Below are 19193 nucleotides of genomic sequence, written 5' to 3'. Positions count from 1 at the left end.
TTTTTTGCAGCGTCCATCATTCATACATGGGGCATTTGGATTGAGCACACCGCAAGGTCCATGAACCATGTGCTTCAAGACTGCATGATGTAATTGTGGCTCCTCATCATAGTGTGATATTTTTGCCCTCATTATTGCATCATATTCTTCTGGGCTACGTAATTTATCATTGTTTTCCAAAATAAGAAGCATATGCACATATGACAATCCTCTTTTCTGGAATTCCGTAACGTACATGTAGCTCTTAACATTCCCGAAGACACCTTTATCAATGACATCAGCCCTCAATTTTTCAAATTTCGACCGAAATATTCTTGTTGTCAAATCCGGTCGATCTTGTGCAGTTTGAAAATGTGGAAGTTCAGAATGGATTTCGTTCCAAGATGGATTACATGTCATTGTAAGGAAGATGTCTGGTTTGCCATCATTAAGCACAATGGTCATACCATCTTCATAATGTTGAGTTAAGTCTCGACGACTATCGATGAAGGATGATGATAATACAGTTTGTTGGCCAATATTTCCTGCACCAATAAAATGATTATATTAATATATGTAAATTCAATTGTCATTATTGCTTTAAATTTAATTTTTAAGTGGTTACCTGCATTATATTGTCCTACATGCAAAGCATCTTGTAAACCTTGATACACTTCAGCGCGAATATTATTTTGATTTTGACAGATCCACCTCAACCTTCCTGCCTCAACTTTGACATAGTTGTCAACAACATATTGTTGTAAAAGTCGTCCCGATCGTAACAATAATGATTGATCATTGGGACGAATCTACAAATAGACATTTTAAATTATTATGTTTTTGAATGAAGTAATAAAAATAATATAATATTAGAATATGGTATAGATATTATTAATGGAAAGTACCTATAACATGTAACTATAATACTCTCGACATGTAATACGTCTACCGTTATGGGTTGTTGTGTTTGCATCCCAACCGTACGTTCCATATGGGAAGAGAATAGTATATTGCATGGGATCATAATATCCTACAATTTCTTGGATCCTTATTAGATTTCCTGTATGAGTTGTCACTTTGATATCCCTTCCATTTATCATTGTTTGAACATCTCCAACAACAAAAATTGCTGCAACTTGTGAAGTAGTTGGAAGATTATATTGTGGTTGGTTAGCAGGACGCTCTCTAATAATAAGGCTACATTGATGGACATCTGTTCGTGATGCAAGTTGCCTAAAGACATTTACAAAGGGGTTATGAAGATGAAGTATATGTTGTAACTTCGAAACTACATTTTCATGAAGTTGAGGGTTTTCCAACATCCTATTTTGTAACTCATGATATGTGTCATAGATATATAATTGCAGGAAACGTTGTCTATCTCCTTCATTTGGATGTAGTCCCCCAATGTTGTGATAAATTGAACCTTGGGCATGAAAGGTATAGATACCACGTCTAGTTGTGACTAAGTTGTTATCAAGATGAACACCTAATGAAGTAAATGCAAAAATATGATTGTAACCCCTAATATGTTGCCTAAAATGCCTTCCTTCAACTGAGGAGTCAGCAATTAAGCCAAGCAGTTGTTGAGGTGCATTTATTTGTTGCAACCAAACTTTACCACGTAAGCAACAAATAGTTTGTGTCTCATGGAGAAACAACCTTGCATTGCACCATGTACATGAAGTTGGAGTGGGTAATTGTGATGCAGTCATTCTTCTGTTATTTCGGAAGCTTCTAGCACTATTATATCTTGATTGGAAGGTGTACATACTATTTGTACCATGTTCTGGAGGAAAATTGAATGATGTTGGTGATAATTGATCACCTGCATTTTCCATATAATAACCAAATAGTAAATACATTTTTCATGGATGATGTTCGTTGAAGTTATCTTTCATAGTTTGGAAGAAATAATTTTAATTAATTATTAAGAAATTTTTATACGAACATGTAGGAGGTAGGTTAGTATGAAAAGAAGAAAATGTTACTTCATTGTAATGTGTTTCATTGTAGTGTCTTGCACCAAAGTTATTACGTAAAATAATAATTTAAAAAATATATAAAAATTAGTATTGTATGTTTTTTAAAGATTTTATAAATGATGTAAAGTAAAATAACATAAATTGGATACTAAATGATATACTATTATTATACGAACCAGAATGAATGTCATGATTATGTTGATGAGTTGACCTTCGTTCATTGTCCTGATGTCTATGATTATAAGATTATAGAGTAACGGAAAATTTGATGTAACTTTATGAATTGTGAAATTGAAAGTTACTTGAAAATTTGGAATGAAATTTAATTTGAAGTAATTACACATAATTTTTTAAATACTAACCAATAATTGTTTCAGCGGTTTGTACATGACTTGGCCCTGCTTCATTGTTGTAAGTTTCATGATATATTGTTGGATAAAAGTTATAACCTACACAAAAAATGTAAGAAAAGCCTTTAGGTTCACATGAAGGCATGTAAAAAATTGCACATATATCAATATCATATATGTATGATTTAGTAACATTATATTGATCATTGTTAGTTTCAGGACTACGATGATGACTTGGGCCTGCTTCATTGTCATGACTTCCTTGTTACCTTGTAATATTATTGACATCATCTGCAAAAAAATACAGTATATAAATTATATGACTTGGTTAGAAATCATTGTCACATGTTTGTTCATAACTTTTAAGTTTTTATATTAACTAATTTTTAAAGGATTGTAGTACTAAAAAGTTGATATGATATAGAAGGAATATTTGTATATATGTACATAAAAAAGAGTAGATATATTTATACGTTGTGTATATGTTTTAAGTATTAAAAAGGGTTAATTGTGCAAAACTGTTGGCATAAGACTGATCTAGAAATATGACGTACGGACGTTAATCTCATTGTACTCGAAATATTTGTTGGTATATCTTCAACATGACCACGATTAGATCCTGAAATATGAATAAAATTATGTAATTTTTTCTAATATTAGCACTGTGTCATTTTAATTTTAAGCTTAATTTCAGTAATTTCTCAAATATATGTGACAACTACAATAATAGAATTAAGTTATAATAAAATGAATAATTTTACATAGTGTATTCATATCAATTATCAATAAAATTATCTGTGCGAAATTATTGTCGAAAGGATGATCTAGAAATTTGACGTACAGACGTCAATCTCATTGTAGTTGAAATATTTGTTGATATAGTCTCAAAAAGGTTATGAATAGATCTTAAAAATACAACAAATTAAAGTTAAATAAAACATATTGTAATATATTTGGACTTTAACATGAGTAATATTTGATGTTTTTGAGTTTAAGAAAATGATATGTAGCAAATGTAGTAATACTTATAGTTCTTTGTTCAAAGTTTGTGCAAACATGAATATTATTTTGATTTGATTGTACTTCATTTTCATTGTTTCATTTATAGCGTGTTAAACGTCTCCTTGTTAATTCTTGTTGTCTTTGTTCTATGTTCATGTGGTTCCTTCTTTGTCTAACATATTGTCTTATCATGTGTCATCGTTGTTCTTGTGATTCACGTCTACCTGAATTTTCCATTCTCTGTAATGACACGTAACATAATGTAAGACAATTGTACGCAATTATGATATTTAAATTATAAGAATATGAATATTTCTATTTTTTCATTATATATAGTATGAGCCTTTATGCTTTTGGATGTATGTAAATAGTGAAGAGAACCAATAATAAAGAACCAATATGTTAGTAAAATTTAACCACAACTACTAAAAACTTTGAACTATAGATTACATAACCATATTTTTTTATTTTCAAAGTTAACAACGTGGAAAAATATTTATTTATGTTATTAACAAAGTTAAAATTTAACTGTAGTTACTAAAATATTTTAAATCACATAGTAATTTCACCAAAATTTTACAAAAAAGGAAAAGATATGTTTTCCCTTTTGTTTGATCTATATCAGTGTGTAATAATTTTCAAAGATGTCTTGCATGACATAATAATATTTTATGGAAAGCATAAGTATGATGAACATATTAAGCTATTTTTGTTAATCAAATCTAAACATATCTTGGAAACTAAATCATATGAATTAAACATATCAATTAAGTATAATTTGCATGAAAGTGAATAAAGTTGATCAAATGTTATCTTTGTATAAAACCATAACTGAGGCATATCAGGGAAATTGAATCATATAAATTAAATATATGATTTGCTATATTTTCTATCAAGAGTCATCATTTGTCATCCATAAACAAATATAATTTGTCATAACGATTATCATTTCTCTATCAACTATTATCATTTGTCTATCAACTATACTACTATTAAATAATGAAAGGTATTTAATAGTAATACATTAATATTAAATAATATATATTACTAATAAATTAACACATATTACACTTAACTTAAACTGTAATACTCATTTTTTAACTTATTTAAGAACTAATATTCTCCTTATATGTAGACGCAAGTAGAGATGTAGGTATTGTTATTATTTTTTATTATTATAAATGGAATATTTTATTGAATAAGTGGAAAATGATTTGAAAATTCATACCACATCAGCAATTCTAAAAACATCTAAAAAGAATTGACTTTCCAGATCCAGTAAAGGCATATCATTCTTTTATGATTAAATTATACTGACATCCCCTGAGTTTTAGTGAAATTACACAAACTATCCCTCACTTTTTAACACCTACACAAACCTCCCATAATTTTTATACTTTCATTACACTATCCACCTCTGCCTAAGAAATAAGTGTAATCTTTTAAACAAAAAATGTGATAAATGCAATTAAGTTAAACAAAACATGATATATTGTGTAGATAAGTCTAAATAATATACAAATCAATGTATATAAAAATTAGGGGAGGTCTGTGTAGGTGTAAAAAAGTGAGGGGTAGTCTGTGTAATTTCACTAAAACTCAGGGGATATCAGTGTAATTTACTCTTCTTTTATTAATGATTTGATATGAAAGAATTTTAGTTGGGGCTTATCAGGGATTGTAAAAGAAAAGCAAGGGCAATTCTGGAATCTAAAGTTGCATCTTCTATATAAAATTCTGCAAACCCTAAATTTTGATTTCAATGCTTGTCTTTCTTTCAACCATCTTCACCGTATGCAATACGAAGGAGGTGCGGCTCACCCACTTCTCCTTTTTCTTGTCAGAAGATAATGATTCACTGCCGGTGACTTCTCCTTTTGCTTGTCAGAAGATAATGATTCACTGCCGGTGACTTCTCCTTTTAGTAATGGCCAGCCTTCTCTTTTTGCCTGTCGGGAGATAATGGTTTCTCCTTTCACTTTTTAATTGCTTGATTGGTTTTTCATCAATATACAATTCTCATCATGTGTGATTTTTTACCTTTGATTCATTGTTTGCAGTTGATCTTTTTGAAGTAGTTTCTGTATGCAAGTTTGTTTATTTTTGTTGTTGTTAGTGCTTGCATTGATACAATGATTTTATTTTTAATTGTAGGTTTATTACTTTAGATTTTAGCTTATGTTGTGATTGATTAAACCTGGATCTGTGAAATTATTGGATTTAGTACATATATCAGATGTTGCACTGTGTATATATATCAATCACTTTAATATTGGATTTAGTACATATAACAGTGAATTTAAAAATATTTTTTTATGGATTTGTGGTTTTCTAAGCCAGATCCATGTTTCATTTCATTATTGGATTACTTGCCTGTAATTGATTGTTTTGATGGAATTCTGATTTTCTAAGCCAGATCCATGTTTTACTTCATTGTTGGATTACTTGCCTATAATTTGTTGTTTTGATGGATTTATGGTTTTCTAAGCCAGATCCATGTTTTATTTCATTGTTGAATTACTTGGCTATAATTTGTTGTTTTGATGGATTTGTGGTTTTCTAAGCCAGATCCATGTTTTATTTATTGTTGGTTATTGCCTCTAATTTGTTGATTTGCTTAACAATATGTTATCTTCTGCATTGTGTTCCAATATTGATGAAGTTCAATTATGTAATTTTAACTAAAGTGTATTCTCTAACTACTTTCTATAATGTATGTCTTCGAATGAGCAGAAAGGTTATGAGAAATATTTCACTTTCATGATTTCAGATTATGTTTCATAACTTTTCTATGATTAATAATTAAACATGAAAAAATATGTATAAACATACAAACAGATAATTAATAAAATAATTATCATCACTACATCATTTTCACTATTATGTAAGAGAAAATAATTAAAAAGGGACAGAAGAGAAATACCTGAAGGGAAGGTTGGAAGGTAGAGTAAAAAATTAGAATATTGGGTTGCCTGTAATTAAAAGGGACAGAGAAGTGGATGTTGTTGGTGTTTTGACAATAATAAACAACGTTATACATGTTTTATACAAAAAATAAAAAAATGATATGACTATGTAAGTTCATATACCTATCCATGTTTGTCGATCCAGTTATGCTGGAAGTTAAAAAGGAGGAAAAAACTGGAAAAAAATCTGTAGCAATTATGTTGTGTAGAAAGTGGTATGAGAGAGGGTTTAAGAACTGCATACATTTACAAGATAAGCAATAATATATATTGAAAGACACATATTTTATGGAATTATTAAATTAGAACAGTAAAGGGTAAAATAGGCAACAAAATTACTCCATGGTAATTATTTTAAGTATTTGCTTCATATATTAGTATAAAATTATATCTAGACCTACTTATCTATACTATTAATAAAGGGAAAACACAAAATAACCACCCATCATGGTGTAATTTGTGTTTTCCTATTTTGCCCTCAATATCTTTTTATTTCTACCAAAAAACCATATAATATTATTTTCTTATTTTATCCCTATTATCTTCTTATTTTAAAAGTGTATTTAAAAAATTGAATATTAGACCAATTGAATAAATTCAGCCGTAAATTTAGCGTAAAAAAATATATTTGAATTTATAAAATACAAACTATACATTACAAACGATAGGAAAGCGGGTTGACAGGTACGACAGTGCATGTCAACACGCTAGTTATATATAAAGTCAAAACTTGAAATAACTACCATCATGATTCTATTTTCCTATTTTTCCCTTAATATTTTTATTTTTAAAGTAAAATCGTATAATCATATATAACTATAATTAGTACATCTTATTTTAAGTTGGATATTATAATAAATACAAAAATCATAACATGAAGTATATCCAATAAAAAACATTCTAATCAAATAAAATGTTGAAAATACTATAAACATCTTAATTCTAATTTGGATTGCATACAAATAAAAAAAATTATTTATCTCTAATTATGATAAGTTAAATATATTTCCATATATGTTTTTTTAAATGATAAGCAAGATGTGAACATTTGATATTATCTCTTTGTTTTATTTGAATGACGGGTTGTGTTGTGTTAGGGGTATAACCCTAGCAGAATAATAAAAGTTTAGGAATCTAAAGAAAACTCAGAATTGTAAAAGAAAGTACTTGTTTATTATATTCTCATAGTGTGGATGATCATCACTTAAATAGAGAAATTGAGTCTATGAGCCAGATACTCTTGAGCCCCCTTATTTAAGAAAGATATATTAAGGATATGAAAATTATAATCCTAACAACTTATAAAATCTAATCTAATTATCCAAGATATAAACTTATTAAATCTAATCTAATTATCCAAGATATAAACTTATTAAATCTAATCTAATTATCCAAGATATAAACTTATTAAATCTAATCTAATTATCCAAGATATAAACTTATTAAATCTAATCTAATTATCCAAGATATAAACTTATTAAATCTAATCTAATTATCCAAGATATAATCTTTGAGTTTTAGAGGTTTATTGATAATCCTATGTGGCCTTGTAGATGGCCCAACATTGCTTTTCCCATGGAGAGCAACCTTGTCCTCAAGGTTGGGCTGGATAGTTGAAGCCGTATGGGTCTTTCCTGTGTGTTCACTGATGGGCCTCCCACTTTCAGACCCAATGTTTGGTTCCTCCTTTGAGTTGTTGGTGTGTTCGAATGCCTTGGGTGGGAGTTTCAGATTTGTTACTGTGTCTGCATGTGGGATCAGCGGAATTTCAGGTGACACTGTTGGATACGTGCAGGGCATCAACGTTTGTGATTGAATTTCGTCACTTGCCTTCACTGTGTGGTGCGGGTTTTCTGCAGGTTGATTGACGCCACGCAGCTCATTGGGCCCCGTGTGCTGACTGTGTTGACCCAAGCGGTCCACTGTTGTTGCAACACGTGTCTCTCCTTGGTATTGTTGCAAGCCGTGTTCAGCATTAAGTAGGGGAATACCAACGGATAATTCCTCCACTGGTTGGGAGTTGTGTTTGGACTTTGGGAAATCACTCACTTGTTTAGATTTTCTGTGTAATTTAATATTATTTGGAATCCGTGTGGTTGCGTTTGAAATCCGTGTGGGTCCCTCTGAATGGTTTAAACCGTGTCGGGTCTCATCTTTTCATTTACGTCTTTATTTTTCAACGGTGGTGTCTGCACAGAGAGTGGCTCTTCCTCTTGTTCTTGTATCCTTAGTGCTTTAGAATGTATTTTTCTGGGAAATTCAGGTGTTTAACATTGACAGGGGGTTGGTTGGGTAAAAGGATAATTTTGTGATCATGAGGTCGAGGTGGTGGTAGGCCTGTTGGGTTGGTAAATACATTGTCAAAGTCTTGTAAGAGGTTTTGTATGTCCGGGTGAAGGTCTTTTGTAGGGTTATTGGTGTTTGGTTCTCGGACAGCTAAGGTGTGCAGTGTGGCTTGTGGGTAAATAGTAATGCAGAAAATATCTGCAATAGCGTCCATGTTGGACAAGCGGCGGAGTTGGTGAAAAGATGCTAGAGTTGGAGTGTGAGAATGTTGACTGGTGAGTGTGATAGGCTTGTGATCATGAGTGAACGTCATGGATGGAACTGAAAAATCTGAAGTTACTTGCCCCAATGTGCTTAACATTCTATCCCCAATACTACATTTGCTCCTTGAATAGGTAATAAGTAAAATGGAATAGTAAATAGTTGTTGCTGCAAGTTGATTGGCGTCTCTTTGCACAAGCCTGTACAGTAGATGCGTTCACCATTCCCCACCATTACAGGGAATTTTGGTCTTGGTGATATAGGAAGTTGTAGAAATTGTGCGACACGTGGTTGCATAACATTATGTGAACTTCCTGTATCCACTAAAACTGTTACCTGGTGACCCAAAATAGTGCCTTGAAATTTTAGAGTTTTGGGCGATGGTTTGCCTTGGAAAGCTTGGTCAGAGAGGTGGAAGTGAATCACCTCGTTATCAGCGGGGACTTGCTGTTCGTAATTGAGGTTGGGAGTGTTGTCTAAAGGTTCCAAGTTGTGATAATTATCAGTAGGATCTTCACTTAAGGGTAATAAGAATTGTTGAGGTTTGCAACGATGTCCGGTAATATATTTTTCATCACAATTGTAGTATAGTCCTTGAGCTCTCCTTGTTTGCATTTGTGCTGCAGTAAGGCGTTTAATTGGCAGTGATGCAGGAGTTTGATTTGTTGGTGGTTGAGTCAGCGTAGCAATATTCTGATTGTTTGTAACTGGTACAGTTGCACTTGTTGACCACCACGGGTTTGTCTTAGCAGCATTAATTTTTCTTTCAACCAAATTTGCCATTCCAATTGCATGAGTAACTGAAAACAGTTGTTGTAGTGCTAACTCCCTTGCAATTTCAGGGTTTAACCCGGATAAGAAACAATTCAATACCATCTCTGGTGGTAGTCCAACCACCTGATTTGAAAGACGTTCAAATCGGGTTTGGTGCTCTGTAACGGTAGTTGTTTGTCGTAGTTTAAACAATTCCGCTTGGGGGTTAGCAAACGTAGATGGCCCGAAGCGAATGAGCAAGGCCTTTGTGAATGCTTCCCAACTGGTAAGTTGATTAGTATTAAACATCTATTTATACCAACTTAAAGCATCCCCTTTCATAGAAAAAGCAACCAATTCAACTCGTTCGATATGTGCCACTTGATAAAGATTTAAATATTGTTCGGCTTGAAATACCCAATCTTGAGGATTTGAACCATCAAATTGTTGGAGATGTAATTTGGGTGGTTTAATAATACCTGGTGGTGGGAAATATCCTGGCCCGTACATGGGTGCTGGGGGTCTGGGTTGAGATCCATGAATTGGGTGTTGTTGTGGAGATTGTGTGTTTGTAGTGCCTAGGTTTGCCAGTTTCTCCACCAGTCCGGTCAGCACGTTTTCCAAGCGAGCCTCCATAGAAGCTTGCATCATCTCTTGTCTGTCCGAAAGGCGTTGTTCCAGAGATGCTAGTTGTGCGAGGACCGCACTATTAGATGTTTCCTCCATATTGGAATGAGAGGAAGAAGAGGTTGAATTTGTTTTGGGAGGCATGAAGACAACAATGAAAGCACCAATGTTAGGGGTATAACCCTAGCAGAATAATAAAAGTTTAGGAATCTAAAGAAAACTCAGAATTGTAAAAGAAAGTACTTGTTTATTATATTCTCATAATGTGGATGATCATCACTTAAATAGAGAAATTGAGTCTATGGGCCAGATACTTTTGAGCCCCCTTATTTAAGAAAGATATATTACGGATATGAAAATTATAATCCTAACAGCTTATTAAATCTAATCTAATTATCCAAGATATAAACTTATTAAATCTAATCTAATTATTCAAGATATAATATTTGAGTTTTAGAGGTTTATTGATAATCCTATGTGGCCTTATACATGGCCCAACATGTTGTTACTATCTTATTAAATATCAAATGGTATAAGTTGGGGCATTTCTTAAAATTAAATCACATAAGTAGGTCTATGAAATAAATTTGTTTTTTACAAGTATAATAATGAAAAAAAATCAAATCTTTGCTAATTACATTATCAGATTGAATGAAAGTAAATCAATCCTAATAAAAATATATTTATATTTATTTGTGTATTATAATATTTAGGATGATGAGCATTTTCAATGCCCTGCCTCAAAACTAGAATGGATAATGATCCTTCTGAATATGCTTCTTAGATCTCAACAGACCTATTTGACCAAGGAGATGAATAATGATTGCTAACCAATCCTCTGAGCAGCTTCAGCAATTTATAATTCTATACTTACCCTTCAACCCCTTTATAGCAATTTCCCTTCATGCTAAAATAATATAGAACACAAATTTAAAGTATGGCAATACATCATTGAGATGATCAAATACTAGCAAGATTTAAATCCAAAACCAATTTTGATCATAACCATTAAGAATCTCCATTATACTTCTCCTATTTGTATTAATCAATTTTATTAAGATACTGCTATTAAGATAATTATCGTAATAAAATGAACACCAAGGCTTTAAAACCATTTTTAACTGCCATGCCATGGAATAATTTTTTAATTCCAATTTAGTCCTCATTTTATCATAACCTCCTTTATTCAAATCTTAAAATATTTCTCTCATTATCCAAAACTGTCTCATTCTCTCATGTTCTCTCATTCCCATCAGTTCTCTCATTCTTTAACCACAATCATCTCCTTCTCTCACTTTGTGTGTGAATTGTGATGAAAGAATGAAACTATATAGAAAAAGAAAGAGACCCAATAACCTAATAATTCAAATGGATTCTCTTTTGGACTTCTCCATCATGTGAATGAAGTGATGGTTGTCTTGAACGGAGTATCATGAATCCTTCACCAAAAGTGTTGGCAAAATAACAAGAGAGACCCCATTTGCATTATCAAGTTATCTCAAGTTGTTGTGCCTCATTTTACAATTGCTATATTATCATCTTCTCCATAAGTTTTAAAACAACTTCTTCAATTCATTCTTTACGGTTTAAACTTTGTTTAATTTTTTAGAAACATTTGTTATAATGTGCCTTTATGGTGAATACTTTAAGAGAAGTAATCTATTATTCTTTGATATTATACTTCCTTCTTATCTTAGTTTCCTGTTTCATATCTTTAATTTATGTTTTATTAACAGTGTGCACAAAACATGTTCGAAGAAATACCTCATCCATTGTATGTAAAGGTATGCATATTTTCTTTTTGCCTTATGGTGTGGTTAGCGGTTGTACCTTGCATGGTTCAGCCCTTTCGCCTATGGGTTGTTGACATAGTGATTATGTAACCAAATGTTTGTGAAAAGTTCTAATAGAATGTAGTACTGCCGTGTTTTTTTACATTTTTTTCTTTTCTTTACCAAATTATTTCATATTCATCTTATACTACAATTTGACTCATATATAGGCAATCACTCTAATTTGGAAACCACTATAATTTTGATCAGTCTAAAAAGGTCATTCAAATTCCATTGATGTAGGGATTGGAGTAGAAGTCATTCCATTGATGAATAATTTTTATAGATAAGAGCACAATCTCAAGACGGTAAAATATCATTGAAGATAATATTTGTGGTAGATTTTGAGATATTTTACTGTCACCATTTCCTATTGTTTGTGATGGTCTTATATTGATTTGAGTTAGTAAAAAAATGTTATATAATAAATGTTATTAGTCTTTCCTTTGTGATATATTTGCTTTGCCATTGGTTTTATATTCTGAATTTTGTGGCTTTTCTAAAGTTCTTAACATGATTGTGTGAGTTTATGTCTTATCATTGCCTTTATTCTTTAGTATTGTAAGTGTATAAACTATTGCAGTTATACGAATATAAGGTCTTCAAATGCAAATTATAATCAAACTCTATCATTTCAAGCATTTATAACATGTAACGATCGGAAAGTCAATACCAAACAATTACAACACGGGTTGTGTAATTACCAAGATGGTATAATTTTATCCTTTCCTATTTTACCCTTTTGCAATTTTACTTTAAATTTATAGAATCTCAAATGTATATTCCTCCCATTTTAACTATCAGTTTAAAAAGGAAAGCATATTTGCCAGCGGCACTTTTACACTCAATTTGCAGAACATGGATGGAATGCAATACATAGTGCATACCTCATATTTACTTTCAATTTACATGGATTGTTAATGTACATTCCTCCCATTTTCATTTTTCAGAGAATGTGGATGACATTAGCATAATGGAGCATGAATAGAAGTTGGCCTCCATATTATTCATAACTACTATCACATTTGCTCCTCTCATTCAACTTTCCGTCATTCACTCTTCCAACAAGTTTTTTGAGATGTATTAATAAATATGAGGAGGTTTACATTATGTATTGTATTCAAATATATTGTTCCTCATGTGTTTATAATTAGCTTACTTTTTGTTAAGTTTCATGCCTACATACTCTTATCATATTTTTCTTTTCGCTTACATTTTGTTCAAAAATGCCAAAGTGACACTAAGAGGGTTTGTGTTTATGCTTTACATTTTTAAGAAGGTTATTGTCAATCTTTTTTAACATATCCTTAAATTTATATGGTTATGTTTGGTGAAATGCCAACGTTATACTAAGAGGGTTTGTGTTTATGCTTTACATCTTATTGAGAAAGTTATTGTCAAGTTTTCTTTAACATATGCTTAAATTTTTATGTTTGCTGAAATTTAATGTACTTTATACTTTTTAGTTTTATAATTGTTGAAACAGACATCCTAACATAAAATAATTGTTAATTTTGTAATGGGTTTGTGCTACATAAAACACGGACATACAAATATATAAAACCAAAATTTCAACATTGGTAAACTGTAGAATACTACAGAATCTAAGCCACTTAAAGCAAGAAGTGCCTAAACCTAAGCCTTTTATCTCGACATGTACCCTAAGCCTCCTAATAACAGTTTGGGGAGGAAATGTTGGCTTAGATTCTACAGAATTTGTCAAGAATATGAAGGATGGGAATGGATAATTTGTGTGGAATCATTTCAGCCCTTAGAGTTATTATGTATATTGGTATTGTTGTGTTGACATCTCCTTCACCCACTTAGTTACATTACATTGGCTTATAATCTAAATAAGGATTGTGTTCTTCTCTAGCATTTTTTTGTCCTATCGATATTTTGATTGTTATATCTCCTCCTTTATTTTCTCTAAAATATAGACTTTCTACTTATGTCAACTTTATAAAAAAGATGTCTAATTAGGCCCCCTGTTAAATGAGATTTTTTACTGTCACCATTGTCACAATGAGGCAAAAGTGAGTAAATTCTTTGGTGGTATTTGATTGTGATTGTATGCATCTTGTTATTTACATAAATGATACCAACTTATATCTATAGTCAATTTTATTATATTACCATAGACTACTTTTTTTATGATCTTAATTGGATTTTACTTGCAATTTAAGCCTCTAACAATAACCTCTCTACATTTGAATGACATGTATCCAAAGTCTGGTAACAATAATTTGGAAAGTTACTGTATCCTTACTTGAAGTTTATATATCTTCCTTTATACAAATAATGGGTAATGACATTATAAAAGTTGTGATATAATATTTATTTGCCATATCATAATTGTTATTTGTTTCAATTTTATAATCATAGATACATATTAGTAAATGTGTATACAAATCAAAGACTATTTCATTTTCTGTTTTGCAAACTAAGTGGAAGTGACGTTGCAGTAGAATTTGTTATCAACTACAAGTACTTTCTTGATATAAAGGCAAAATATAGTGTAACTACTACCATGGTGTAATTTCACTTTCCTATTTTGCCCTTAAAACTTTTAAATTTCTACAAAAAAACTAAAAGTCATATTTAAGCACCACCAACTCTCCCACCTTAAGTTAAACATTACAATAAAACAAAAAAATATAATATGAAGTACACCTAATATAAAGATACAACATAAAAATACTCAATGCAAAAAAAATATATTCTAAACTTGAATTCTTGACATCATAAAGTAAAAATATGGTCGAAACATCACACTACTATTCATAATAAAAATATTTATTTATACTATATATAAAAGCAAAACATAGTGTAATTACTACCTACTTTCATATTTTGCCCTTAGCACTTTTAAATTTCTACAAAAAAAACTCAAAGTCATATTTAAGCACCACCTTAAGTTAAACATTACAATAAAACAAAAGAACATAATATAAAGTACACCTAATATAAAGATACAACATAAAAATACTTTGTTGTTACCGTAGCTTGCAATAATTCTGAATGACACGAAATAATACTTACTAGCAGACTATCAACCACGCCGTCCCTAGGATAAAATGGCCAAGATCTCTGTTATCGAGTTCTTACTACACTGTAAGAACCGATCTCGAATAAACCCACCACAATATGGCTATTAGTGTCAATTCTCGAAATTCCCACAATATGGCTAACAATGCCAATTCTCAAAATTCCCACAATATGGCTACCCGTGCCAATTCTCAAAATTCTCACAATACTGACCATCAGTGTCAATTCTCGAAATTCCCAGAATATGACTACATGTGCCAATTCTTTTCCCTCAATACTAACTACTAGTGTCAGTTCTCGAAATATGCAGAATATGGTTACTTGTGTCAATTCTTTTTCCCCAATACTGACTACCAGTGCCAGTTCTCAAAATTCCCACAATATGGATGTCTGTGCCATTTCTTAGTGCCACGGAAAGAAAGGGGAGAAGTTTGCCGGAAATGCATCAGCGAAAAATATGAGGGAGAAAGAAAAAGTTGAATGAAATCGCATTCAACTTGGGGCAAGAAAATTTGAAGATAAGAGACTTCTATTTATAACATGTGATTTTTCCATGTTTCTAGTCTCTCCAATGTGGGACTTGGGAGTTGTTTTCTTTCAAAACTCTTCCATGTGGGACTTGGGAGTTTTTTAGATTTCACACCCACAACCAAGTTCCAACAATCCCCCACTTGAAATTAAAAAACGACTTTCGAGAATATTTGTGGTCTCAATAAGATTGTGCTTAAACAAAGGTGTCATGCGACTTGAACATTTGCATAGTGGATAAGATCCAGATTTTACTAGAGTGACTTGTAGTCTTGATCTCTATCTCCAGCATCAAACCACACACAATACTTTCAGAGGTGTATTCTGTAAAGTCTGTGCGTTAAAGGCAATGCACGTCTATCCCACTATAGTGAACGCTCTAGAAATTTATGCCCCAAAATTTCATAGGAAGCGGCCCCCACTTTCACATTCACATAGGTGAGTCTATCAAGAGTACTCCTGTAGCCTAGGTACTTCACTCCAATTGGAGTATAGATCTCATTAAGAGTTTTAACTCATCCTTACATATGTTACAGGAGTCATGCTTCTCATAATTTTATAGCATGTTCATTCTCATATCACTTCACAACTTGTTATTACCCTTTGAACCTATTTCTTAGGATCTCCAGTCAATTAGGTCGGGTTACCATCACGAGTGATCCTCGTTCTAAAGGCAATAGTCTCATACTCTTAAAAGTATTATGTACTTTCTCTCTAGCTAGTCATTTTGTCAAGGGATCTGCTAAGTTACTTTCAGTACGTACATGATCCACTCTAACAGCTCCTGTAGAGAGTAACTCTCTAATGGTGATGTGCTTACGACGAATTTGTCATTTATTACCATTATAACAGGGGTTCTCAATTTTTGCAATAGTCTCGGTACTATCATAATGAATCAACATAACTTGGATTAGTTTTTCCCATTGGGAAATCTCTACAAGCAATCTCAGCTAACTTGCTTCTTCATTAGCTGTTGCTAATGCTATCATCTCAACTTCTTGGAGAGTTGATGGATTCTCCTCCAATATATAGATAATATAATTAGATATATACTCTTTAGCAATTATTGCTTTCTTACTTCTTCTAGGTTCTATTTCAAACCTTTCATTTTTTATCATCATCTCTAATCACATGTATGTGGCTAGTTGATGTGCCCCCACTATTCCCCAATTTAAAAAGGAATTTCTCTTTATTGAAGTCAACATCGTTAGACTCAAAGATCACTTTTGCGTTAAGATCGTAAAACATGTACACCTTGTTGTTTACAGCATACCCAACGAATACATATTCATAGGTTCTGTGAGTTTAGCTCTCTAAGGGCATATCATCAGAAATAATTTCATGAGCAATTCTATATATCTCATAGGACTGAGACTCTACTGATTTATTATCAGTCATTTGATACTTGAGCTAGTGGTAACATCATATATTTTTTTATCTTAACTTCCTCAATATCATATTTCTTTATTTCTCAAGTGCATACCAAATTAATTTGGCAGACATATATGAGTTGTAGTAATTATAGAGATCATCTGACAACTCATTTATAATGAAATTCATAAAAGTAATCATTTTCATTCCAGAGAGCTATATTAATAGCTAGTTTATCCTTTTTTAGCTTTCTCCAACAACATTAGGACCTTGATTTTCAAAACATGTGCAACTTTTCTTATAGTGAGGAAAATTTTCATCTTATGTTGCTAACGTTTGAAATTTTTCTCATCAAACCAAAAGGGTTTGTTCAGGTCATAGATGTTCGGTCCAGTAATATTATCTACGAACACCATTGCAGTAGAAACGTCTTAAATTGTTGTTACTCTAGCTTGCAATAATTCTGAATGACACGAAATAATACTTACTGGCTGAGTCACGACCAGGAACCTCTCTTTAAGATGATTCGTGGCACTACCCAAAATGTGCAAGCAAGTTATCAACCACGCCGTCCCCAGGATAAAACAGTCCAAATCTCTATTATCGAGTTCTTACTGCACTGTAAGTACCGACACCCACCACAATATGGCTATTAGTGTCAATTCTCGAAATTCCCACAATATGGCTAACAGTGCCAATTCTCAAAATTCTCACAATATGGCTACCCGTGCCAATTCTCAAAATTCCCACAATACTGACTATTAAGTAATTAGTATTAATAGATTAATTATAGAAATTAATTAGTAATGTTTTAGGCTAAACCTCAGTTGAGTTTTAGGCTAAACCTCAGTTGAGTTTTAGTCTTTTATTATGATTTTCTTGCTTGCCCTATTTTTTCAAGATTTTTGGAGAATAAAAGTTTCCGAGACGATTTCGGGTCATTTTATCGAGGTTTCACCAAGTGTTTGAGTTCCGTAATTCCGAATCGAATTTCGATTTCGCTGTTGGCTTCGAAATATTATTTGTAGTCAAAATAGACACAAAGTTTGTCCGTAACTCATCTCTAGATATTTTTCACCTCAAAATTCAAGTTTCGACGTTCCGGGCAAATGTCCTAAATCGGGAGATTGTATATTTCCGGACGAAATTATCCAAAAAATTTCGGACATGACGTTTATCGGGAAATTACATCATATCAATAAAATTGGAAGAGATCATTTGATGAGCCACTTATTTGTTACACAAGTAATGCAAAAGCTTCCAAAAGCCCCTAAATCACTCCACAAATCCTCTCACTCCACCACCATTAGAAACATCACCTATGTCAGTCTAAATCTACTTACTTTGCATTAAATTTTCTGATTTTATGAGGGTGAGGCTCTCCTATAAATACCTCACTTCATTCTCTCATTTTTACACTAAATTCCCTATACAAACTTAGGTAGTCTTTTATTTTCTCTTCTTCATCTTCTTCTCATACTTCATAGAAAGTTATGAGATTTTATTATGTTGTTCATAAAGTAGAGTTTATATTTGTTCTTTAAGTATTTTATGAATGCATAACTAAAGGGGATGATAATAAAATCATATGAACCTTTATGTAGTTTTTGACTTTTGTAAATCTTGATATTTCATCCTTGTTCTTAAATGGAAAAACTATATATTTTGACAAGGTGAGATGAGTTATTTGTTTGGAAATATTAGAAATTCTTGTTAGTATTTGAATATGTTTAAAGGTGATGATTATAACATCAAAGGAACATGTAATGTGTTTAGGAAAAAGTTTGTATTTTATTCTTGAAAGTTTATGATGTTGATGAGTTGTTGTTGAAAATGTTTCATTTTTAGAAAGTATTATGTTTTAAAAGTGGTTTAGCATATTTTACTCTTTGATTTCCAAGTTAAAATAATGATTTGGGATAAAAGGTGATTTATTAAAGTCTTGACTTCATAAACTTAAAATGTTATGAAATTTTGGATATTAAAGTAGTAGAAAGTCCTACCTTAGGATTTATTTTCATAACTATGAAATTAACACTTACTAACCCTTTAGGTTTTCCTAAAAAAATTAGGAGGTGTTAAGATGTTCATAAAAAAATGTGGTATTTATTTTAGTTGACGTACTTTAAAGTGGTAAGAATAACTAAAAGATGTTTAGTGTAAAATATTAAATTAAGAGTCATTATTTTTCATGACTATAAAAAT

General features: G+C 31.6%; 1 protein-coding gene and 1 long non-coding RNA gene across 2 annotated transcripts; one reads left to right on the top strand and one right to left on the bottom strand.

Annotated features, from left to right (window-relative positions):
* Nucleotides 5093–13233, top strand: LOC109329089. Its single transcript, XR_002105515.1, has 3 exons — nucleotides 5093–5281; nucleotides 11946–11993; nucleotides 12992–13233. It is a non-coding gene; the product is annotated as an uncharacterized LOC109329089 (long non-coding RNA).
* On the bottom strand, nucleotides 7265–11920 carry LOC109329088. Its single transcript, XM_019562758.1, has one exon. It carries the CDS (start codon nucleotides 9889–9891, stop codon nucleotides 8923–8925), a length of 969 nt encoding a protein of 322 aa, XP_019418303.1. The 5' UTR covers nucleotides 9892–11920; the 3' UTR covers nucleotides 7265–8922.

Source organism: Lupinus angustifolius, chromosome LG16 (assembly GCF_001865875.1).
Source record: "Lupinus angustifolius cultivar Tanjil chromosome LG16, LupAngTanjil_v1.0, whole genome shotgun sequence".
NCBI classification, from domain to species: Eukaryota; Viridiplantae; Streptophyta; class Magnoliopsida; order Fabales; family Fabaceae; genus Lupinus; species Lupinus angustifolius.
This window is presented reverse-complemented; position numbering and strand designations above follow the sequence as displayed.